General features: G+C 54.4%; 2 protein-coding genes across 10 annotated transcripts in view; both read right to left on the reverse strand.

The window, feature by feature from the left end:
• Window positions 1-959: 959 nt before the first annotated feature.
• Window positions 960-9,990, reverse strand: QRICH2 (glutamine rich 2). 5 transcript variants are annotated; one of them, XR_009819980.1, is made up of 15 exons: window positions 8,100-9,990; window positions 6,448-7,189; window positions 6,248-6,342; window positions 6,035-6,126; window positions 5,774-5,888; window positions 5,403-5,609; window positions 5,049-5,174; window positions 4,751-4,825; window positions 4,231-4,464; window positions 4,027-4,088; window positions 3,607-3,672; window positions 3,263-3,364; window positions 2,742-2,868; window positions 1,397-2,425; window positions 960-1,086 (listed from the first exon to the last, which is right to left on the reverse strand). XR_009819980.1 is itself a non-coding variant. In XM_062010712.1 (15 exons), exons 2-15 carry the CDS (start codon window positions 8,406-8,408, stop codon window positions 2,449-2,451), a joined length of 2,532 nt encoding a protein of 843 aa, XP_061866696.1. In that variant the 5' UTR covers window positions 8,409-8,732; window positions 9,649-9,990; the 3' UTR covers window positions 2,442-2,448. The 5 variants fall into 5 exon arrangements, 4 of the variants coding, with proteins under 4 accessions (XP_061866698.1, XP_061866696.1, XP_061866697.1 ...); XM_062010712.1 differs by lacking the exons at window positions 960-1,086; window positions 1,397-2,425 and adding an exon at window positions 2,442-2,628 and having other exon boundaries at window positions 8,100-8,732; window positions 9,649-9,990; XM_062010714.1 differs by having other exon boundaries at window positions 960-2,425.
• A 95-nt stretch (window positions 9,991-10,085) lies between these two features.
• The window catches only part of PRPSAP1 (phosphoribosyl pyrophosphate synthetase associated protein 1), a 29,089-nt gene continuing 16,610 nt past the window's right edge, over window positions 10,086-22,564 (reverse strand). For all 5 annotated transcript variants that reach the window (XM_062010719.1, XM_062010720.1, XM_062010721.1 and 2 more), the window contains 7 exons: window positions 21,804-21,976; window positions 20,599-20,714; window positions 19,213-19,268; window positions 18,547-18,692; window positions 12,637-12,707; window positions 11,809-11,955; window positions 10,086-11,150 (listed from right to left, as the gene is read on the reverse strand). In XM_062010719.1, coding sequence (XP_061866703.1) covers window positions 10,992-11,150; window positions 11,809-11,955; window positions 12,637-12,707; window positions 18,547-18,692; window positions 19,213-19,268; window positions 20,599-20,714; window positions 21,804-21,976 — 868 coding nt within the window. In that variant the 3' untranslated portion in view covers window positions 10,086-10,991. The remainder of the gene's footprint in view (window positions 11,151-11,808; window positions 11,956-12,636; window positions 12,708-18,546; window positions 18,693-19,212; window positions 19,269-20,598; window positions 20,715-21,803; window positions 21,977-22,564) is intronic.

Below are 22,564 nucleotides of genomic sequence, written 5' to 3' on the forward strand. Positions count from 1 at the left end.
AGCGACCCCAAGGCTTAAGTCCAGGGACCAGCAGAGCCACGGGCTCAAGAGCCTCAAAGCCAGGGGCCCATCAGGCTTCCCAGAGAGCACTCGCGCTGGCAGGAGACGCTGTAAGACCCCTCCCATAGCACAGGAGCTCATCAGCACCATGGTACAGCAACAGCAAGAGGAAGGAGGACTTGGGGCAGAAGGGAAATGCTGAGGTTCAATGCTGAGGTGATGGCCACCTCGGTCCACGCCGGGCATGTGCCACATGCTCCCGCACTCTGGCCCCAACCCACCATCTTCTGCTGACCTTTAGGCATGCCCTGAGCACAGTGCCAGCTTCCTGAACGATAAATATGGTTTGGAGAGCTCTCTCCTGTTACATATTTCAGCATCAGAACGTGGTGACCCAGCCAAGATCAGCTTTCCAAAGCCTCACGCAACCAGTGCAATTGTAAGGGATCCTGCCCACACTATGGAGTATTCTGGGGACACCTTCTGATTCCCTGGTGAGTTCTTGCAGCAGCAATCGGTCTGGGAGCTGACTGCAGGACATGGGTTGCATTGCAACTGAAGGAGCCTCCACGCTCTCCCTGGGCAGCCTGGGCCAGGGCTCCCTCACCTCAGCACCAAAGGAGCTTCTCCTCGTGTTTCAGTGGAACTGGTTGTGTTCCAGCTTCTGGCCGTTACCCCTTGTCCTGTCGCTGGACACCACAGACAGAAAGCGTCCCCCCATCCTGCTGACAGCCACCCTTTGGGGCCATACCCAGTGTGTGGGCCGCGGGCACGATGTGCTGGGGCCTCAGCCCGGTGCTCGCTGAGCTGCAGCCGCCCCCAAGCCTCGGCCCTGCCCCTGGGACAGCCCTGGCCCTCCCCCTGCCCGGGCTTCTGGCCCAGCCCTTTGCTTACCCCAACAGTCGGTAATGCGAAGAGCCCTCTCACACTTGGGTGAGCAGGTTCCATGGACTCTCGGGAACAGAATTAAAACTCATTTATTATAACTACAACTGAGCAGTGAAAGAAAAAAGGAAAGCAAAAGAGACCGGAAAGTTATAAGGTGGAACCGCCGGGACTCCTCCTCTCCAGCTGCTCCAGCCTTTCCTGGGGAAGAAAAGGATCAAGGGATGAGCCTGCAGCCCCAGGATCTTCCCAGCACTGCTTAGCTGGGAAGAAGATGGGACCTACAGCAATGCTGGGGACCTTGCCCCGATGCAGAGAGATGGGCTCTACTGGTTCCTCTCCCGGGGTGCTCGTGGTCCTGTTGGGATACACGGCTGGCTCTGCCCTCCTGGTGCCCTTCCCGTGGGGCGAGCCCCAGGGCTGTGGGGCAGGGAGGGGGAGCGAGGGCACGGGCCGAGGGGAGGGACAGGGGAGGGCCCAGCGGCCACCCGGGGCAGCGGCAGCAGCTCACCTGCAGCGCCCGGATCTCCTCGCCCATGCGGGACTGCGCCGCCTGTATCCCACCGATCTGCGTGAGCACATCCTGGGACAGAGCCACGGCCTGGGAGAAGGATGTTGCTAAGATCCCGAGGTACTCTTGGATCATGCCACGTGCTAACACCAGTCTGAGTATGTAGAAAGTAGACCTGACCCTGCTGAGTCGTCCTTTGCTCATCTCCCTCAGGTAAATCAGGAGGAGTGTGCAAGTGTGTCCTGCTCATGTAATTTCTGTGCCTCTGCGACCTGACTCTCCTCTCTGACAGCCGGGGATCTGACGTCTGCCCGCAAGTTGCACCGTTCGTCCCTGTAATCGGAGTGTTCTCATCCACAAAACAGCTCAGGGGTCTGCCTGGACTGGAGTATTCTGATGCTGGCCGTGTTGGTCGCTCCCACTGAGTTGTTCGTATAATGTGATTTAAATACTGGATCCTTCCAGAAGCAGTCCTCCGCTCCTCCCACCCATCTGGTAAATCATTATCAAATAACCGACTGCAATCCACGACTTGTCCTCCTGTGCCTATTTGGTCTCTGGACTGAAGGCTTACTACTATCTGTCCTCTAACAGTATCATTGTCGTTTGGACCAAGCTTGCACAGATCCAGTCTCTGAAAACCAGTGTCTTTAAGGCGGTTGATTGTATCTGAAAGAAGTCTCACACAACCCAGAAAACCAGCTCCCTGTTTTTTATTAATTTTCTTGTGGTTCCACACACTGATTGTAATTGAATCCGACTTCCCAATATATAGGTCATAATGCTGATTCCATCTTGGATCAAGTGTATTCTTCACAGTATCTGTAGAATGGCATTGGCCAGAAATGGGACAAGTCGAATTCAGGCATTTACTGTGGGCCAGGCCAGCTCTAAGCCCGTCTATGACAGCGAAGGACTATAATAAAAACACCGTCCACACGTCAAAACTTGAAGTGGGTCGGGAAGATGGAACTCCATGAACATGGTTAAAGATTCTCTTTGGAGAAACTTGACAGGCTTGGGTAAAATCTGAAAGACCAACAAGAAATGTTTCAGCCGCTGCTCCAGTTGCAGGTATCAGAAAAATGGCATCTTTTTATTGAAGGCAGGAAAAGCGTGGCCGCGTCCCTGCCCACGTGTGCCCTGGCCGTGCCCTGCGTGCCCGCGGGCGGCTGCGCGTCCAGCCGGCCCCTGTAGACGCGGCCGTCGGTGCCCACCAGCGGCACCTCGTCCTGCGGGAAGGAGAGAGAGCCGGGCTGAGGCACGGGGCCAGCGCAGTGCCCCCGCCCCGGGGAAACCTCCCGGCCTCCGTCGCCCCCCACCCCCCGCCCTCCCCCGGCCCTACCTCGGTGTTCCATGGGGCGCGGCGCTGCAGCCGGGGCAGTTGTGGGGGGTGCAGCGACTGGGTGACGGTGTGTCGGCCGCCGCACTGCCGCGGCACACGGGGGTACCTGTGCTCGGCCGCCGGCTCCCTGTGGGACGGGACACGGGGATACTCAGCGCCGGGCCCCGGGGCGCCCCGTGCTGCCCCTGCTACGGCAGGACCGGGCCGGGGTGCTCCTGGGGTTCGCCCGTTCTGGCCCGCCCGGCCGCTGCGAGAGACCCGACAAAACCCCCCTCCCGCCGAGGGCTGAGGTCAGGCTGAGACCAGATGCAACTCGTCACACGTGGCTCCGACGCCACTGAGCCACGGACCTGGGCCAGACGAGGCAGCCCAGGGGGCTGGAAAACCTCACAGACCAGCGGCAACCTCAGCGGTTCATCTCATCCCCTGCCCCTCCTGGAGCCCCCGCACCCCGACAACCCCCGGACCGGGCAGAGCCCACTCTGCGCCCCAGGGACCGGGATGAGACCCCGAGTGCCTACCTGCGGCCGTGCTGCTGTGTGTGCTCGGGCTCGGGGGTAGTACTGGGATGCCTGCGGGGGCCAGGGGGCAGCGGCGTCCCGGAGGGGATGGTCACGATGTGCCTGGGGAGGGCAGGAGCTGCGGGTGGGTGACAGAGCACAAACAACCCTCCCCGGCTCGGGGCGGCACCCCAAACCCCGCATGCTCGTAGTCCCACGCAACCCCCTGCACACTGCCCCTGGGAAGGGGTCCCCGTGCCCCTACCAGGGACAGGGCTGCAGGGGGCTCGGCAGGGCAGACCCCCGGGGACACACCTCCCTGTCCCGTCCCCCCGCACAGCCCCCGACGCGCCGCCGCTACTCACGGGCCGGGTACGGGCGTGTTCAAGGGCCGGGCGCAGGACAGACAGTGGAAATGGGCCGTGAGCTGCCTGGGGAGGAGAAAAGGGCCTGCTGAGCTGCGGGGGGCACAGCCCAGCCCAGCCCACACAGGCGCTGAAGGGCGCAGGTGCCCGAGCCAGCCCTCGCACCGGATCCGTCACTTCCTCAGCGCTAATTCCGCCCCTCACGCCAGAAACGTCTCACCCACAGCCCGCTTTGGTTTGGGAGGGCTCTGCCCTGCAGGTACCGCATCCCTGTGCCTCCTTCACATGGGAACCTGCTGCTGCTGGGGCGCCGGCCACCTTGTGCCAGTGCCGGGGGCCCACGTAGGCACCGGCCGGGGCACTGCCGGAGGGAAGGGGCAGCGCTGTCCCCAGAGCCAGCGCCGGCCCCAGCGCACTCACTTGCTCATGCCCGCGGCGGCATTCTCCTCCATCCCTGCATGGAGCTCCAGGTCCCCACGGAGCTGCGGACGGACACACAGCCTCAGGCAGCTGCCCCAGGCCGGGACAGGGCAAACCGGGAGGGGGGATCCTCAGAGGGAGCTGCCTGGGGCTGAGGAGCCTGGAGATGCCAGTTAGGCACAGCAGGCATGAGCCACTTCTCACCTTGGACTGCAACTCTGTGCTGACGAGCTGCTGGAGCTGCTCCTGGAGCTGTTCCTGGAGCTGCTCCTGGAGCTGCTCCTGGAGCTGCTGGAGCTGTTCCCGGAGCTGCTGCCAGCCCTGCTCCTGGCCCGTCACCCGCCTCAGCATCTCCTGCATCGCCTCGTTCAGCCGCTCCATGCTTGTGTCAAACTGTGTGTGACTCACCTTGCTGGCCAGGGCGGTTTTGTACGCTTTCTAGGAGGGGGAAAGGCAGGAGCGTGGTGGGGAAGAGATGGAGGTACCACAGGCAGGGCTGGTGAGTGTTGGGAGGAGAGAGAGAAGTGGCCCCTCTTGCCCCATCAGCACCGTACGGTCGGTCCCACCAGCTCAAGGGGTCCAAAGGGAGACTCAGAGACCTGCTGAAGCATCCACAGCTGCTCTGGAAATCCTCCCTCCCCCTGGTCAGTTCTGCCACCAAGCACCCAAAGGACGAGGGCTGCTTGTGCCCCTGGGCTGGTGCTGAGGCCCTTTGAGGACTCACCATGTCAAGTCCCAGCATTACGTCCTCCTTGTCCACCTTCTCATTCTCCAGCCTCTCCAGGGACTCAAACAGAGCCTTTCAAGACAGAAAGCATCCCATGACACCGTGGCAGGGTTGGGGCTGCCTCTCGGCCAGATGAGCACCTGCTCCCCCTCCTCCACCCAAAATCCTGCAGGAAATGGACTTTGAACCGCCACAGGGCTGTGAGCAGGTGGTTGGGGTCATAAATCCCTTGTGGTCCCCAGCCTAGGCTCTGCCTGGAGGATGCTCTGACTCTGGGGGGGTTTCAGCCACCAACCTCCATCTCCTTCTGCTTCTGGTGATGGTCATCCAGGAGGTTCCATGTGACAGAGCAGAGCTTCTGGTAGTCCCCCTGCACCTGCACAATTGTGTCCTGGATGCGCCTCAGCAGCTCCTCGTCCTGCTACAGGGAGATGATGAGATGCTGTGCCAGGGCAACCCGGCTGTGCCACGGAGTCAGTGCCAGCAGGACACGTGCATCAAGGCTTTTATTTCCTTCCATGCTGCTGACTTGTCCAAGCCAATTTAGGGGGAACAGCAATGGGCTCCCCCAAGTTACAACAAAGCACAAACAGAAGGGGAGGGGTCATGGCAACCCCCTCCTAAGATTGCCATGCTGGGCTCTCCCTACCTGGCTCCTCCCTGGCAGGTGATTCAGCATCTTGCCCACTGCCTGCTGTGACATGAAGGAGCCCACCAGCCCCTGGGGCTCCTCGTAGCTCTGGAGGAGCTGCTGCAGCAGCTGTGTGCCGGTGCCTGTGCTGCAGATGGGACACGCTGCATGCGCCTCTGCCTGCTCCTGCCCTGTGCTCTCCACCATCGCCCTCAGCTTGTCCAGCTGCAGGGAGGGAAGAAGGCATCAGCTCTGAGAGGGGATGGAAGCAGCCAACAAACCCAGGTGCCGTGGAGGCTCAATGGCCTCAGCCAGCCAGAGGCCAGGTCTGGGAACAACAGCAGGACCCTCCTCCCGAGCCGATGGGCAGTGGCAGCGCTTCCCCTCACCTGCCCCTGCAGCTGCTCAGCCACCGTGGCCAATGACTGCTCCAGCGTGGCCTTGGTCATCTCCTGCTGCTCTCCCAGCTCCCTCAGCTCCTGCTTTATCTCCCACAGTGTGGAACTGGTCAGCGAGACAGGGACACACACAGGCTGAGCCTCCCTGGGGGCTGCTTGGGGGTGTCCCTTGCCCCCAAACTGGGATGGCTCACAGACCCCCAGGCCCCCTTGCAGCTCTGCAGTGTAGGAACCCCTCTCCTGTCTTTTTACCCGACTTGCAGAGTGATCTGGTTCCTGTCATCTGATTTCCAGTCAGCTCCAGTCAACTCCAGCTTTCCAAGGGTGTTCTCCAGCTGCCTGATCTGGGAACAACAGCAGTGGCACAGTCAGGACACTGCCACCAGCGTCGGGACCCTTCATCTGTCCCCTCCCTGCCCAATCCCTTGACACAGCCGCAGCCCCTCGGGCACTGCTGCAGCTCACCTTCCCCTCCTTGCCCTGCAGCTCGCTGCCCAGGCCCTGCAGGGACGACACTCGGTCTTGCAGCTCAGCCAGGACACTAGTGATACTCTCCAGGTCTAGAGGGACAAGATCCAAGGGGACATGCCATCAGGGAGAGGATCTTGCCCCTGACCCAGGCTGTCCCCAATGCCACCCCCACCCAGCTCCTCCAGGGCTCTCACCTCTCTCTGCCAAGAGCATTTGCAGCTTCTCCAGCTCAGACAGGTCACACTTTCTGGCTTCCAGCTGGGCCACCTGCTCCTTCAGGGCAATGTAGAGGTGTCTGAGCTCCCTGAGCTGCTGCAGAGCCTCTGCTGTCTCAGGGATGCTGCTGGAGGCTGAGGACTCTTGGGACACAGGCGGTTCAGGGGGTATCTGGATCCCTTGTGCTGCCTGTGAGAGGGTGTCTGCTGCTGGCTGGCCTGCCCAGACAAGCTGTGTGCTGGGCAAAGCCTGGTCTCCCTCCCTGGGGCTTGTGGCATCCATCTGTATCCCCAGAACACTGGGGGTGGCTTCAGCAGGGACTTCCTCAGCACCAGGAAGGCTGGGCTCCGTGCCTGGGAGGCTTGGCTGAACCCCAGCTTCTCCTCCTGGAAGTTGTAGCTGCTTCCATTGGGTGTTGGTCTGGATGCCAGGGGACCCTAGCTGTGTCTCTGAGGTGCTGGCTCTGCCATCAGAAGCTCTTGTCTGATCTGAGGGAATGCCTGCCCACTTCTCAGGGGTCACCGGTGCTCCCTGCATCTCTGCTTGTAGGCCCAAGAAGCCAGGCTGTATCCCTGGAGTGTCCTGGCTGCTCCCTTGGCTGCTCCTGGGTGCCAGCTGTGTCTCTGGTACCTTCAGCCCCAGTGCTGATCCCTCCTCACCTGGGGGGTCCAGGTCTGAAGTGAGGGGCTTGGCCAGGGCAGACTGGCTCCCACCATTCTCCTGAGAAAAGAAGGCAAAGAGAAGCATGTTAATGGGCAGAAGTGCAGCAGCAAGGACACAGCCACCCTGTCCCCAAACCCTCTGGCAAAGAACCGCTGCTGCTGCTGCAGCTGGGGCTGGGCCCTGCCTGAGGAGGGGGAGCTCCCCACTCAGCCCCGGCCAGGCTCCTGCTGCCTCTGCAGGGCTCTCTGGCAGGAGCAGGATGAGGCCCCTCCGCAGTCCCCAGCAGTGCTGGGGCTGGCCCTGGGGCTGGCCCTGAGGGCACGTCCTCCGCCCTGATGGCACATCCCCTTGGATCTTGTCCCTGTAGACCTGGAGAGTATCCCGAGTGCTCTCGCCAAGCTGCAAGAGCAGGTGTCCTCCCTGAGAGCTTTGATGTGGTGAGTCCTCAAAGGGCCTCAGCACCAGCCCAGGGGCACAAGCAGCCCTCGTCCTTTGGGTGCTCGGTGGCAGAACTGACCAGGGGGAGGGAGGATTTCCAGAGCAGCTGTGTGTGCCTCAGCAGGTCTCTGAGTCTCCCTTTGGACCCCTTGAGCTGGTGGGACTGGAGCTGCCCGAGGAGCGGCGCAGCACCCGCTGTGGCTCGGGGCTGGGCCGGGGCGGGCGGTGGGGCCGGAGCTGCTGCGCTGCGGAGCCTCTGGCTGAGGGCAGCGGGTGCTGTGTGGGGAGGGCCCAGAGCGGCCAGAGCAGGTTCAGCCCCGGCTCTTCCTCGCCCAAGCTCCGTCCCTTGCCCACGCTGCAGCCCCACGTGCCGCCGGCAGCGCGGCCTCAACCCAGCCCTTGGGCTCAGGGCCGGTGCGGAGCCCAGAGCAGGGGCTGGCTCGGGGAGGCAGCACCCAGGGACTGGGACAAACCTTTGCCTTGGAGATGCAGCTCTCCTTGGCTTCAATCCTGTCCTTCATCTGCTCACCTCAGTAACCACCACGGTGACCTGGGAGCCGAGGATGGTCTCCTCCAGTGGGTCCTTCTCCGGTTGCTGCTCCCCCATCTCCTGGGGCTGGTGCTTCGTATCCTGGGTCCTGTCTCCCCTCTTCTGCAGATCCTCTCCCAGCTGCTCCTGGGCAGGCACGTCCCTCAGGCCCAGGTGTCCCAGCACGGCCTGCAGCAGCCTGTGCAGTGCTGGGAAGTTGACGGCTCCGACCTCAGGAGTCCCGATGGCGACGTCCAGCAGCTGGGACAGGCTGAGTGTGGCCATGGCTGTTGTTCTCTCCATAACCATGGAGCCTGGCCTGGGGGAACTGGGAGCCCTTCTGCCCGAGGGGCCTGGAGGGTGGTGGGAGGGAGGGATAGCCAGCAGGTAGCCTTCCTCCTCCTCTGCCTCACCACTGAATGCAGCCTGTGGCTGTCCGTGTTCAGCGTCTCCCGTTGCCAGGCGACAACTCTGCCCGGGCCTGGCCTCAGGCTGCAGCTGCAGGCAGTGGGTTCCACGGCCTCTTGGGCTTTGCAGCCAGTGAGGTGTGATTTTTGGCAGCAGCTCATGCAGGGAGAGCCTGAGGAGAGGTGGCTACGGGCCAAGTGGCCCTGTGGAGGAGGCTGAGGCACCCTGAGAGACAGCAACAGCAAGAGGAGGGAGGACTTGGGGCAGAAGGGAAATGCTGAGGTTCAATGCTGAGGTGATGGCCACCTCGGTCCAGGCCGGGCATGTGCCACATGCTCCCGCACTCTGGCCCCAACCCACCATCTTCTGCTGACCTTTGGGCACCCCCTGAACACAGGCCACCAGTTTTCCCAAAGCCATTGGGATTCTGAGACACAAACATCTCCTGGCTTCAGTTTGACAACTGCCTTCACCTTCCAGCCTGGGCAGGGTTTGAAGTGAAGCCCGAGGCTCACTCAGGCTGTGGGCCAGAGTCGGACCCAGGGGACACCAGGACAACCCTCTGCTCACTGCTGCTGTGGCTCCACTGGTTCTACCCAAACATGGCCCAGTAATGCCCAGTCTGAATGGGGCAGCTGAGCCCTGATCTCGCTCCGGGCAGGTCTGACAGGCAGTTTGAAAGGGAGGGAAGAGCATTACTGCTGACATTTTAACACAGGCCGCCAGTCTTAAGAGTGGGGTCTAGTGCTGGCTCAGAACGAGGGGACATACAGACACCTGCAAGGACCTTCAGTGGCTCTGTTTAGTGACATGGTCCAGCCCTGTGTGACTGCTCAGGCCACGGAGTCACACCATGGTCACAGAGCACAGCTGGGCCTGGTTCATAGCACATGGAAAATGCAGGAAAACCATCAACAGTCTCAGGAGCTCGTCCCACCCTGGAACGTCATGTCCCTCTCAGGGGTTACAAGACAGGACACTGCTCTGCAGGACAAACTCCCCTGGGCAGAGGCAGGAGAGTTCTCCTGGTGCTCCGGGCTCAGAGTCACTGACGGCATATGAGGGGCTGGGATGGAAGAGGAGGACATAGGCAGAAGCTGAAGGATAAGTAAACTACTGCCTGCTAGAGGCAGCCACTCACCAGCTCTTTGGAAGCAACTGCACCCAGGCAGGATTAGCTCCTCCCAGCAGCAGGCCAGAAAGCAGTATAGGTTTTACGGGAGGGTGTTGGTCAGCCCCATCAAGGGGGAAGATCACAGTTTGGGCACTTATTCTGCTGTCACCCTGGAGATAAAGCCCTTCACAAGTACTTGGTGCAGACTTCTCGAGCTTCCCCTCCAGCCAAGGATTAACGTCAAAGAAAGGAACAAGCAGGGAGTGCTGCTCCCCTGGTGCTGCAAGGTGCCACATGAGTCTGCTCCCAGCAACAGCCCTGCAGAGGGCACAGGGTAGTACAGACCCCACAGCCCTGCAGAGGGGACAGGGTAGTACAGACCCCACAGCCCTGCAGAGGGGACAGGGTAGTAAAGGCCCCACAGCCCTGCAGAGGGCACAGGGTTCATGGCAAACACCAAAACAAAAAATCCTATGCTTTTTATTGCAGGTTCTGTTAGTGTTTTGGAGAGCACAGTTGCATTAGAGGCAGACATTGTTCCAACTCCCCACACCCCCAGACTGTCACAACTCAGGCCCAGGCAACTCCCCAGGTTGTGTCTGGTTGTGCAGTGCAGACAAGTGTTCAAGTGAGAAGCCAGACCCTCCTGTGACTTGCCCCTGAAAAACAATAATGATCTGAGGCTCGTGAAATGCAAAGGTCAGCACACTGCCCAGCACTCCTTGCCCTGCTGGGAGACACACACATGAGCTTGTTCCTGAGGCCCTGGCACTGGGATGCCAGAGCCCTGCAAAGGGCTTGCCCTGAGCTGCTCTTTCTGCTGTTCTGCTGAGGGCTGAGGGAAGATTTGATGCTGTGAGAGAGAGGAGAGGCCACTCCCTTGGCAAGGAGCTGCTCATGCCCAGCCATGCCCTCAGCAGCCAGAGGCCTGACTTGTCCTGGGCTGCCTGATCCCTTCTGCACCCTCAGGCGAAGCACGGTCGGGATGAGAAACCCCAAGGCCATCTCCTCTTGCTGCCCTCACACAGGCTCTATCTCCTTCTCATAAACTGTCAGCTACTCCTGTTTTTGCTTTTCCTTCCCCAGCTCTAGGGCAAGAGATAACACTAGGGAAAAATAAACCCAAAGGAACTTTAAAACACACCAGCACCTCATTTCTCTCTCAGTGAAGATGCCCCCCCTCCCCACTGCCAGTGGCCTCGTCTGTAAAGTGCTGCTCAGGGTGATTTGTTTTCTGTCTCATGGCTCAAGACCCTGAAAAACCTTCACACTCCTAGAAGAACAAACAGTTGTGTTATGCCTATAATTTATGGTATTGCCTTTTCATGCACATTCCCTTCTGTGGCAGCAGGACGGGGGCAGCACCAGGTCTAGTCATCCACAGTGATGTTACGGAAGAGATAGGCCATGGACTCGCCGTTGTGGATCCGTCTGATGGCTTCAGAGAGAATCAAACTGATGTCCACAGTCTTTATCTTGGGGCACTGCAGCTTCTGCACCTCGTGAGGAACGGTGTTGGTCACCACCACCTACAAAGGGCCAGAAAGAACAGACCATTAGTTGTACCACTGGTGTTTGCTCTTGCTGAACGGCCACTGCAGACTGACTCCGGGAGGAGTGTGTTCTTGCTGCTTCACAGCTCAGGGGGAAGAAATCTTCAGATGTTAGGAAAAAAGGAGATTAAAATAAATGGTCTCTCCCCCCTCAAACAGTCAATGTGCTGAGGGGACCAGCACAAGCAGCCTTGCACAAACAGCCACCCCCATGCAGGCTGACAGGTCCATTTAGGCAGCAGGATCTGACAGGTTCGTTTGTTAAAGGTGAGGTGTGAAATCTTATCCTCTTAATGTACCCAACAGCCCGTCACCAGATGGGTGAGAGGGACAGGTAGAAGGTCTGTACAGTGAGGAAGCAGCCACATACACATCAGCTGCAGCATGGGAAGCATGCAGGGATGACTAATAGCTGTGCATGAGGGAGGAAAAACACACAGAACAGCAGATCTGACCTGAACAAGGATTAATCACACACGCCTTTTTGGTTTTCTTTTTCAACAAAGAACCAACCAGCTGACAGCAGCTCATTTCAGAGATGAGCTATGTGGCAGGGGAAGCAGCTCAGTGTGTGGGTTTGGGTGCTTTCAGCCAGGGCAAGCCCCCAGAGCCGTTCCCCAGAGGCCAGCCGCACCTCATCGATGGATGACTCCTCGATGAGCCGCGGCGCATCCGCTGACAGCAGCCCGTGAGTGGCCATCACAAAAATCTTGTAGGCTCCACGCTCTTTCAGGATCTCTGCAGCAGCTACAAAGCTCTCCACATCATCAATGATGTCATCCTGAGAAACAGCACAAATAAGTCACAACCAGAAGTTTCCCTTGCCCGCAGGGCAGGAGCGGATCTGCAAGGTACTGCAGCTTTGGCTATGCACACAGCTAACAACAAATCACCCCTGGCTACTTCAGCTGCTTGCTGAGGTGCAAGGACAGCCATGTGCACTACTTCCATCTGGGAACACCATCTCCCTAATTAACAGACCCTTTTGCTTGTGTGCAGAGCAAATACTGTGTCTTGGAACCAAACGAATCCCTGTATGTGCACACAGAGCTTATCTTCAGCAAGGTATTTCTCTGTATGCTGACAAGAGCTGTATGTTGACAGCTTACACTGCAGCGTGGCACAGCAAGCGTGAGAAACTCACCAAGTTGGGTTTTGGATTGGTTCAGGGGGGTTTTAAACACTTCAGGCAATTTCTCTGCACGTCCTGCATTTGTCAGGTAATTGTGGATGTTTGATATTTGCAGATTCAAGGGAGCAAGGAGCTTTTGGGGCTTAAAAGCACTGAATTACAAAGGGTTTTCACCAGAAAGCTGAAATAACCAAAGCTCCCAGCAGAACTGGAGCAAACAGTCGTAACAAGCATGTTTGCAGCCCTACTCCAGCAGGTCCCCCCCACCCCCTGGGATAAAGCAGCTGGAGGAAGCCGCCCCCCTCACCCTCCTCTCCATCACACTCATACCACAATGATGGCAATTCTTCCTCCAACATCTCCAACCACAGTTATTGGTGGTTTCTCCTTGGCCATCATCACTAAAGAAGAAAAAAAACTCAGATGAGTTAATCTTGAGTCAAACCACAACAGCTTCACAGGAGGCCCAGCCCTTAACTGCACCTTACACTGAGGCACAGACACAAACACGTGCCTCACATCACCCTGATGTGGGCAACTCCTGGTCTAACCATCATCTTCCTCCTTAAATGAACAGCACTGCTGCACAAAGATGAAGCTCTCAGTTTCTGTGGGGACCTTGCACTAACCCCAGAGACAACAAACAAACCCAAACATCCAACAGCCCCTTGTGCAGGGTGAGCTACAAAGCAGCACCACCTTATGGGAAAGGGCAGTGACTCTTTGTGCTCCACTTGAGAAATGAGACTCTCTCATGACTGGGAACAACAAAGGGGCTTCTTTGAGCAACAACCTCTCCAAGGGCAGATGCTTTACAAGGTGCAGGTCTTTCACCTGTTGGACTCACTAATTCATCTGAAGGATCCCAGACTCACACTGCAGCTTGCTTGCTTTCTCTCTTATCACCAGACACACAAGGCTCTTTCCGAGGGTATAAGGATCTTAACAGCTGCACAGGCAAAGCAAGCTTTAAGGAACTTTGCAGAAACAAACTTGCTGTTTTTTTTCTTTTAAGTGGATTAATGGAAAGAGCAGGACAAAATCCAGTTCAGGTTCAGTTCTACAAGCTCAGTGCAACCAGCACTTGGAAGCAAAAGGATATAGTGATGAGCTGTGCTACCTGACACAGGCTGAAGAGATGCACTGGGAAACATGGTTCCACTCTCCTCTGTTTTTGCATGAACCAGGTCAGTGCAAAAGTAAATGTGTAATAGGCTTTATCTCTCATCCTGAAAAACTTCCAGAAGCAGTATAGAAAACCCAAGACAACGGAGCTATGAAGCAGAAGCATCAGATGTAACTCAGTCTTCAGCCTCACTCCAAACAGACTGCTGTGGGTCAGGGAGCTGTTGTCTGTAAACCAAGCCTCTCACTTGCCGGAGGGTTTACACAGCCAGTGTAAACTCCCAGCATGGAAAGGACATGGTGGTGGGGATGCACATGTCATTAGGTGATAATCTGGGCTGATCTGAAGCAAAGAAGAACACCCAGCATTTTGTACCACTTACCTGGCCCACCTGCACCCCCCCCCACCCCGGTTTTACGCTCTCTACTAGCGTCCTACTGAGGCACTTTGTACCCCTCCTCTTCATATGATCAGCTCTTGCCAGGATTCTGGCCACAGAGGCTTCTCAAGTGCTGAGGGATTGTGGACACCGCAGGTGAGCAACATTTTTCTCCTTGAAGATGATAATCTACTTCAATGTAATCCTCGAGCACCATGAGAACACAAGTTATTGCCAATCAAAAGCTTGTCTGAGTATCAGTTTCTGTCCTCCTGGGTCAAAACTCATCAGGTTGAGCCAGTGCCTTCCCACAACTCAGCCCTGCCCAGGAACACTCAGAGCATGAGCAATTAGATGAAAGCAATTAGAAGGACCACATGTGAGCTCAACTCATGTGTTGAGCTGTCTTCACATACACAACCTACTCCACAGACTAGTTTTGTGTACTAAAACCATACAAAAAGGTGTCCAACAGTTCTGTTTTGACCAAAGTTACATTATTCTTTGCTAAGTTTTGCAGTTTAAGTCACAGCTACCTTGGACTTAAGAGGTACAGGCTCTTTGGAGCAGCCTCCCCTGTGGCGTTGTTGCTGAGCTGCCTGTCAAATGCAAGTCACATCTAAACCCTGAAAGGAAAATATTCTCCTGAGCAGGAAAGAGGATTTGTAATCCACTAAGATGAAGCAGATCATCAATTTCAATTACAGGCACTACCTACCTGCTTAGATTACTTGTTTATTATTTAGACAGAGGATAACTCCTGGCAGGAGCTGTGAAATACCAAGCAGCCATCCCACCCTTGGTGTGCATCCACAGATAGGTACCATTTCTGTTTACAACAGCCAGGCTAGGGAAAACTCTTTTCTCAGCAAATGGTGAACAGGCTTAGGGAGATGAAATTCAGCACTATTTTACTCACAAACACATTACATTTCAGCAAAATAACATCCTTCTACTCCAAAAAGGAAGCAGACACGTTCCTTGCCACGCTTGGAGGCTAAGACAGCAGCTAGAAACATCAGCAGTGATTCACATCCCTCTGGTTTTAAATGCTGTGTTTCAAATTTGCTTTATCTTTAAAGTATGGTAGGCAACATGTCGACCTACCCGGATCCTAAAGAGATGTTCTCCCTTTTCCTTGTTCAATTTTCTCTGCAAAGAAAAGAAAAAGAAATTGCAAGCCAAAGATCTACCCACAACCACATCAAATCTCCAGAGAGCTGCTCGAGTGTGGTGAGATCTCATACAGGGGTTACAGCAGTTTCTTCTTCTTCACAATGTTTGGACATAGCAAGATGTGCAAGTCCGAACTGTTATGAGAAGGTGGCTTGACAAATAATGATGCAAATAACAAAGGGCATCTTCCTCCCAGACACGAAACCTCTGTTTGTATGTAGTCAGAAGGAGGGCAACAGAAGCAAGCCACAGCAGTACTTCTGTCTGGCACAACCCCTCAGATTTTGTGTGCGTTCAGGTTAAAAGAGTTGCTGTTTTTTTCTGGAGAGTCAGAAAAGATGCTTGAGGTACCTGGAGCTTCTGCAGAGAAAAAGAAAGAGAAAGAGCCCAAACCAACCACCATTTTTATAAAACAAGAATGTCAAAGAACACTGAGGGGTGGTGAGGAAATAAGTTCACCAGCCAAACACTCTGAGCTGCACTTTCATTCTGGTGTGAGCCATAAGTGCCTCAGTACCATGTGCTAAAGGTGAGACCATCACTGGCATGAAGAACCTGCATTCCCAGGTGCATAAACCTGTTGCTTTAATTAAGCAGTTAAAAACAAGTGAAGAAGTGGTAAACCATATTCTGTTTGGAGCTCACAGTGTGTATCAAAGTGATAGAGTCTATGAGCAAAAGGCTGTTCAGCAACCAACTGTGTCCTGAAGAGACCTGGAAGGACAGACAACAAACATCCCTGTGCTCAGCCTACACACAGGAACGCCACGGGAGTAGGGAAGGAGGAACACACCTACAGTCACTCCAGTTTGTTCTACCCAGAGTCTCTTCCTTCGTGGCAGTTTGGCAGGCTCTGGGTTTGAAGCAGACCATGAGCTATCTGTATGAAGTACTGAATTTCAAAGCCCCTGAAATGATTTAACAGATGGTGCTTCATTCCTTTTCTCAAGGATGAAAAAACATGCAAAGAGTCCACAGGCGCTGGTTAAAGCACAGCCCCCAGCCAGCTGCAAGCTTTGAGGCACAAAGAGCACACAAAGAGAAGAGCCTCAGAGTGACATCCTGTCTCAAAGGCTCCCATTTCTGAGTTCAGAGTGACATGAGGTGCTGCTGCTGCCTTGGTGCAGCGCTTCTTAAAGTGGAAATGGAAACACCTTTGGCTGTTTCTGTTACGGCTCCACATGACACCAAATCAAAGCCTTAGAGCAGACTACACCCACGACGACAAATAAGCCACTACACTGCACAGAACTCGTTAATTAAAGGCACATGATCTCTACTAGAACAGGGAGAAAAGGTGCATGTCAGGACACAGGAGACCAGCCAATTCACTAGGAAGCCCAAGAAGAACAGCATAAAGCATGAGTCATGGCTCTAGGCTGCTGGGGTTGCTCCCACACACGGGCTTTGCCTCTTTGTCTGGCTGTAATGTAACTACCAGAGACCCCTAACTGCAGAGTCCAGAGAGGGAGGATAGGATGCCCTTCACTGATCTGGTTGTAGCCCACAGCAGGTCACCCCACAGTTAGTCACAGCCACTCTCCAGAAGTGCCTCCACCTCCCTCCACCTTGTGGTGGCTCAGCCAGGCAGACCAGGACACTGGTTCTGTTTCAACAACCACAGGTTCTTCTGGCCACCTTCAGTGTAAGGGAGCACACAGCTCTGGGAGAGGAGCAGCTCCTACCCTGCACAATCAACACTACAGGGACACAGCTGAACCTTGCTTCACTCTGCCATCAGGCCTTACACCAAGGAGTGCTGGTGATGGCACACATTGGCAGGAGGAGCTGACCAGGGGCTTTGTTTCATGTGCCACTTGAGGTGGGAAGAGACTTTCCAATGACTGAATCAGATAAGAAAGGAAATGTAACAGGGAGGACAAGTACAGACACTCCCAGCATCACCATCCCTAACTCTGTCTCTGTCTGAGCGCAGCTGCATGACAGAGGCTGGCAGACAGAAGCTTAGAGACTCTTAGCACTCTGCACCTCCAGGAACACAGCCAGGCTCACTCAAAACCAGGATCTAGCAGATTAGAAAACTGGAGAGAAAAGCAACTTTCCACTGAGAGTTCTGGACAAGTTTGCCCTGTAATCCAGCCCACATCTCACTGACAGACAGCTACCCAGCCACAGCTTTTGTGCCCTAGGCATGCAGGGATGCAAAGTCATTAGTCAAGCACTGAGTTTCTGCAGGAGATAAGATATACAGCAAATTAGTTTGTGTTTGGATAGCTGAGGACTGAAAAGAGTTTTCCACTGGAATATAACTGGAGAAGGGCACACTTCTGTGTGAGCTACCATTTAGAGGACTCTCCAGCAGAAGTTCCCACAGTTGAGCTTCCTTAAGGTGACGTGGTTGGAAATAAAAATACAATTACATCAATGCCCCAGTAGAGACAAATGTCAGCTGGTGGTATTTGGGAGGATAGCATCCTCTTCAGACTAAGAGGGGAAGGAAAAGGCCAAGAGCAACCACACAAATTGCTGTTTTGTTGGAAGGGTGTGAAAAAAAAATCCCCTTGTCAGAAGGACAATCCAGATGAAGTCCCAGACTGCACGGTCCCCCAAGACCCAAGAGGAGTTTCAGTAGCAACCTAAGCATTGTTTAACTGCCTGTATTACAGCCACTGATGACTGGGGTAATGTAAAATATCTGCAGCTGCCTTCCCTCCATAACCTGCCCACAAACTGGCTAGATGCTCTCCCTAAACATCAAAAGACATTTATCAGTAGCCCCAGCCACTGCCTGTACAATTAATATTGGCTGTGATAGGTGCCTCCTTTCCCAAGGTCACTTCTCAGCCCACTCACTACACTCAATTCTGTTCTAACATCATCTACCTAGCTAAAATCCTGCCAAGAGGGACATGGGTTTTGACTGTACTGTTGTTACTTGGCTGCTGTTGCAGGAATACAAGGAATCCTAAGAGGACAGCATATCCCAGAACATGGGTTTCCTGCTTTTTCCTTTACTCCCTAATCAGTAGCTCATCAATCGATGCCATCAGCATAGGAAGAAGGTCAGCAATGCCCTTAGAGAACCTGTTCACCCTAGTGACACAAACCTCAAAACCTTGCCAAAACAGACACTGGAACATGATCACCTGGCTGCCAGATGAAGACAATTTCCAGCAGTAACAATGGCTGCAGTAGGAGAGGAAACACAAAGGCCAGCCCTCCCCTCCAGCCTGGGCCCAGCAGCCTGTCCCAGGGGCCATTCCTGCTTTAGCTACACCTTTGCATTTCTTTCCTGTTTCATTAGCTCAATGAGTTTTGTTGCTGTGAAAGCATCACCTTTATCAGAGGTTGTTCAGTCTGACATTGCTGAGTGGGCACAGCCAAGGAGAACAATACTGATACTCTATGTGGCCAGAAAGAGTTAAATCAAAACCTTATCCTGTACCTTCTCCTGATATCACTGACATCAACCTTTCCATGAGAGAAATCCCTCTGACCCAGCTGCCCCTAGGTTGGTTAAACTTACACAGCTGAACCAAGTTCCCACCACACTCCTCTGGTTTCCCCCCAGAAGCTAAGCAGAGAAGCTCAATCTTACAGGGCAGCTCCAGCCCAGGGTGCACGGTTGCGTTTTTGACCATCGGAGGGGAGTGCCGCCCGTCGTCCATGTCCTGCTCTGTGCACTGCGCCTCCCCGTGGATCACCGCCAGCCCCAGCCGCAGCCTCTCGGCGTAAGACTGAGCCCTGCAGGACAACCACAGCACGACAGGGAGATGTTGGGCTGATGCAGCTTCACAGCCCAGTCCAGCTGGCCTCTCCCAGACACTACATGGCAAGTAAATCTGCACCTCTGTGGTTCTTCCTCAAAAAGAAACAGCACTAGAAGCAGCTTCTTATCCCTCCTTAATATCCCAAAGCCCACTCTACCCCTTGGCTCCACCACAGCGGTCTCCCGGCCTCCCTCCGTGCACTAAATGCTTTCTAAGATGGCCAGACACTGCTGTAACTCACGCCCAAAGGCTGATCCCAGCCCCAGATGTACCACCTAGCTCTGCAGCAGCAGAGACCTCCACAGTTTACTCCCACGAGGTTGGGACGGCAAAATTCAGCTGCCCCTCTGCACCCCTGGACATCCATCCTGTTTCCAGACACAATGGGTCAGACTGCTGATCCATTTCTGACCCTCCCATATTCTCCCTGTATTTCCCACCAGCCCAGATCTTCTCCAAGTTGCTTTTAGGCAGGTAGTAAAGCACCCATTTACCTTTTAGCTGCATCAGGAGACTTGGCTACAATAACTGCGTTCCTGTAATCTGGAATCTGGATACGACAAAAAGTTATTTAAGCAAAGATTTTCTTGCTGGCAAGTAACTGACTGATGAATAACCATGGCCACTCTCCTCCCCCCAGACCCACATCTTCATTCTGTGGCAAGAAACTTGAGAGGAAATTGCACTCATTTTCAGCACTGGCATTTGTGTCTTTGGCCCCCAATGCACGCTGGTCTGAAGGCAGGGCCTGCTCTGCCTGTACAGGGAAGCTTTGCTCTCACTGTGGGTGTATCTCATTATCTTTTGCACGTGGAAAAGAAAACCTCCACGCCCTGCCCCCAGCCCTGCTGTGCTCAGCATTCCTGCACTCAGCCCAAGACAAAGTCTATCAATAATTCAGAGCAATCAGACAACCCCAGGAGAACAAAGGGCGAGAGGAGACAGTTTACAGAGCCACAGAATCTCAAGGGCTGGAAGGGTCCTTGAAAGCTCATCCAGTGCAACCCCCCCTGCCAGAGCAGCACCACCTAGAGCAGGGCACACAGGAACTCACCCAGGGTTTTGCATGTCCCCAGAGAAGGAGACTCCACAGCCCATCTGGGCAGCCCCTGCCAGTGCTCCCTCACCTCAACAGGGAACAAGTTTTTTCTTGTGTTTCTTTGGAACCTCTCATGTTCCAGCTTGTACCTGTTGCCCCTTGTCCATCATTGGGACAAGCTGAAGCTCCAAGCTGCAGAGCCCCAGCTCCCTCAGCCTTTCATCACAAGGGAGATGCTCCACTCCATCATCTCTGTGGCCCTGCACTGAACTCTCTGCAGCAGCTCCCTGTCCTTCTGCAACTGAGGGGCCAGAACTGGACACAATATTCCAGATTCTGTCTCAGAGGGCAGAGCAGAGGGGGAGCAGAACCTCTCTGACCTACTGCCCACAGCTCTTCCCATACACCCCAGGATGCCATTGGCCTTCTTGGCCACGAGGGCACGTTGCTGGCTCATGCTCATCCTGCTGCCCACCAGCACCCCCAGGTCCCTTTCCCCTGTACTCCTCTCTAACAGTTCATTCCCCAACTTAATACAGGTACCTGGGGTTGTTCTTTCCCAGATGCTAGACTCTACACTTGTTGAATTTCATTGGATTTCTCTCTGCCCAACCCTCCAGCCCATCCAGCTCTCGTTGAATGGCAGCACAGCCCCTGGTACAATCATATAGTTGAACATTTTCCCACTTTCCTAAGAAACATACAATAGGTGTCTCCCAAGCAAGAATTAATTAACAGAACAGTTGTCCTGGCCTGAGAACACAATCTCAGCATAAGCAGAGGCTCAGTGCTGCTATCATATTAAGACAAATTGATATATACAGAACTAGAGTAACCTCACTTCTTCCTGTATATACTGAAGCAAGAAAGGAGATGCTCTCAGGTTGTCTACTGGGAAGCTGAAGAAGCCTTGAATTTCCTTTTGATGAAGGTCCATGGTGATAATGTGTGTTAAACCTAAGGGAAAAGTAAAAGATATTTCACTGGGATGACTCCCACATGACTGGAGTTCCTCAAATGTCTCGATTTTCCAGACTATTTTAGCTATTACTCAGACTATTATGCCACGTGACAAAACATGCATTAACAGCTTAAGGTAATAAGTTCCAAAGACATGATGAGAAACAGGCATGTGGTAAGTCACAGCACCAGGACAACTCTGTTTCACTGTGACACTTCTACATCACTTCCCCAGGTGCAAGTTACAAAGAAATAAAATCCAGTTGAAGAAAAACAATTCCACAAAGCACCTCAGAGGCTCAGCAGCATGTCCCCACATGGAACAGGAGAAGAACAAAAGGACCTGCTGGAGAGCAGCTCTGCAGAGAGAGACCTGTGAGTTCTGGTGGGCAGCAAACTAAACATGAGCAGCAACATACCCTTGTGGGCAAAAAGGCCAATGGCATCCTGGGGGTCATTAAGAAAAGTGTGGACAGCAGGTCAAGGGAAGCTCTCCTCCCTCTATGCTCTGCCCTGGTGAGGCCTCAGCTGGAATCCTGTGTCCAGTTCTGGGCTCCCCAGCTCAAGAGAGACAGAGAACTGCTGGAGTGAGGCCAGTGCAGAGCTACCAAGATGACCAGAGAACTGGAACATCTCTCATGAGGAAAGGCTGCAGGACCTGGGATTGTTCAGCCTGGAGAAGAGAAGGCTGAGAGGGAACCTTATCAACACTTATGGTATTTCAAAGGTATTTGTCAAGAGGATGGGGTGGCACTTCTGTCGTCTCAAGTGACAGGACAAGGGGTGATGGCCATGAGCTGGAACACAACCAGTTCCACTGAAACATGAGGAGAAGCTCCTTTGGTGCTGAGATGAGGGAGCCCTGGCCCAGGCTGCCCAGGGAGGGTGTGGAGGCTCCTTCTCTGGAGGTTTCCAAACCTGGACACATTCCTGTGCCCCTGATGGAGGGGAACCTGCTTTAGGAGGGGCTTGGGCTGGATGAGCTCTGCAGGGCCCTTCCCACCGCCACCGCTCTGGGATTCTGTGAGACGCCCCTCAGGACACCACAGTGTCCATGGCTGCCCCACTGCTCCCTGTGCCACTCACCTGCCTTGGCGAGCATCGATGCCAGCAGCTTGCAGACTATAGAGCCTCTCTTCCTCATTTTGCTCTGTTTGCTGTAGGGGAAGTAGGGGATGACCCCAATGATGTTCCTGGCACAGGAAGTCTTCAGTGCATACGCCATTATCAGCAGCTCCATGACAGCAGTGTTCACATCTCTAGGAGATTTGAAAGCCATTTCAAACATTAGGAGGTGTTTTTTCAGTGCCACTCCTTTTCCTTTTACACCCATATGTCTCCTCAAGCTTCCAAGCAAATACTGCAGCCTCTTGTGCAAGAGACAAGTTGTAACCTTACAGAGCTCCTGCCATCACACCACAGCACGTTACAATCAACAGCACACAACTCCAGCATCCAGGAGCTACAGACTGGAGTTAGATTTTGTACTCTGACATGAGGTGTGTTGGGGCCTGTCCTATAATGAATGTTATGGAGTCAGTCAGAAACAGAGAAAGTCTGCAGTTTGTCTTTGAATCGCCTTCTACAGCAAAAAAGGCCAGAAAGGAATGCCTATGTGATAGCTGCGTGAGCAAGGGGAAAACCAAAACAGCAGATTGGAACAGAAACAAGGTCAAAGCAAGAAGACAGGACAGAGCATTAAACTAAGCATTGTTAGAAGACTGAATAGAGCATTCAATTTAGCATTGTGTGATTGATTGTACTTGACTAATAAATTGTAACATATGTCACTAACAATAGTATAAAGTTAACTAAATGTAAGGTAAACATAACCATAGTGTGAGAGA

The sequence above is a fragment of the Colius striatus genome, chromosome 18, assembly GCF_028858725.1.
Source record: "Colius striatus isolate bColStr4 chromosome 18, bColStr4.1.hap1, whole genome shotgun sequence".
In the NCBI taxonomy this organism is placed as follows: Eukaryota; Metazoa; Chordata; class Aves; order Coliiformes; family Coliidae; genus Colius; species Colius striatus.

What these genes read in the sequence shown, in the direction of transcription:
- QRICH2 (XM_062010712.1), bottom strand. Translation starts at nt 8,408, where the DNA reads ATGGTTATGGAGAGAACAACAGCCATGGCCACACTCAGCCTGTCCCAG. An exon ending in ACCTGCCAGGGAGGAGCCAG is followed by an intron (nt 5,175 to 5,402) that starts GTAGGGAGAGCC and finishes ATCTCCCTGTAG; the next exon opens with CAGGACGAGGAGCTGCTGAG. An exon ending in AACACGCCCGTACCCGGCCC is followed by an intron (nt 3,365 to 3,606) that starts GTGAGTAGCGGC and finishes TGCCCTCCCCAG; the next exon opens with GCACATCGTGACCATCCCCT.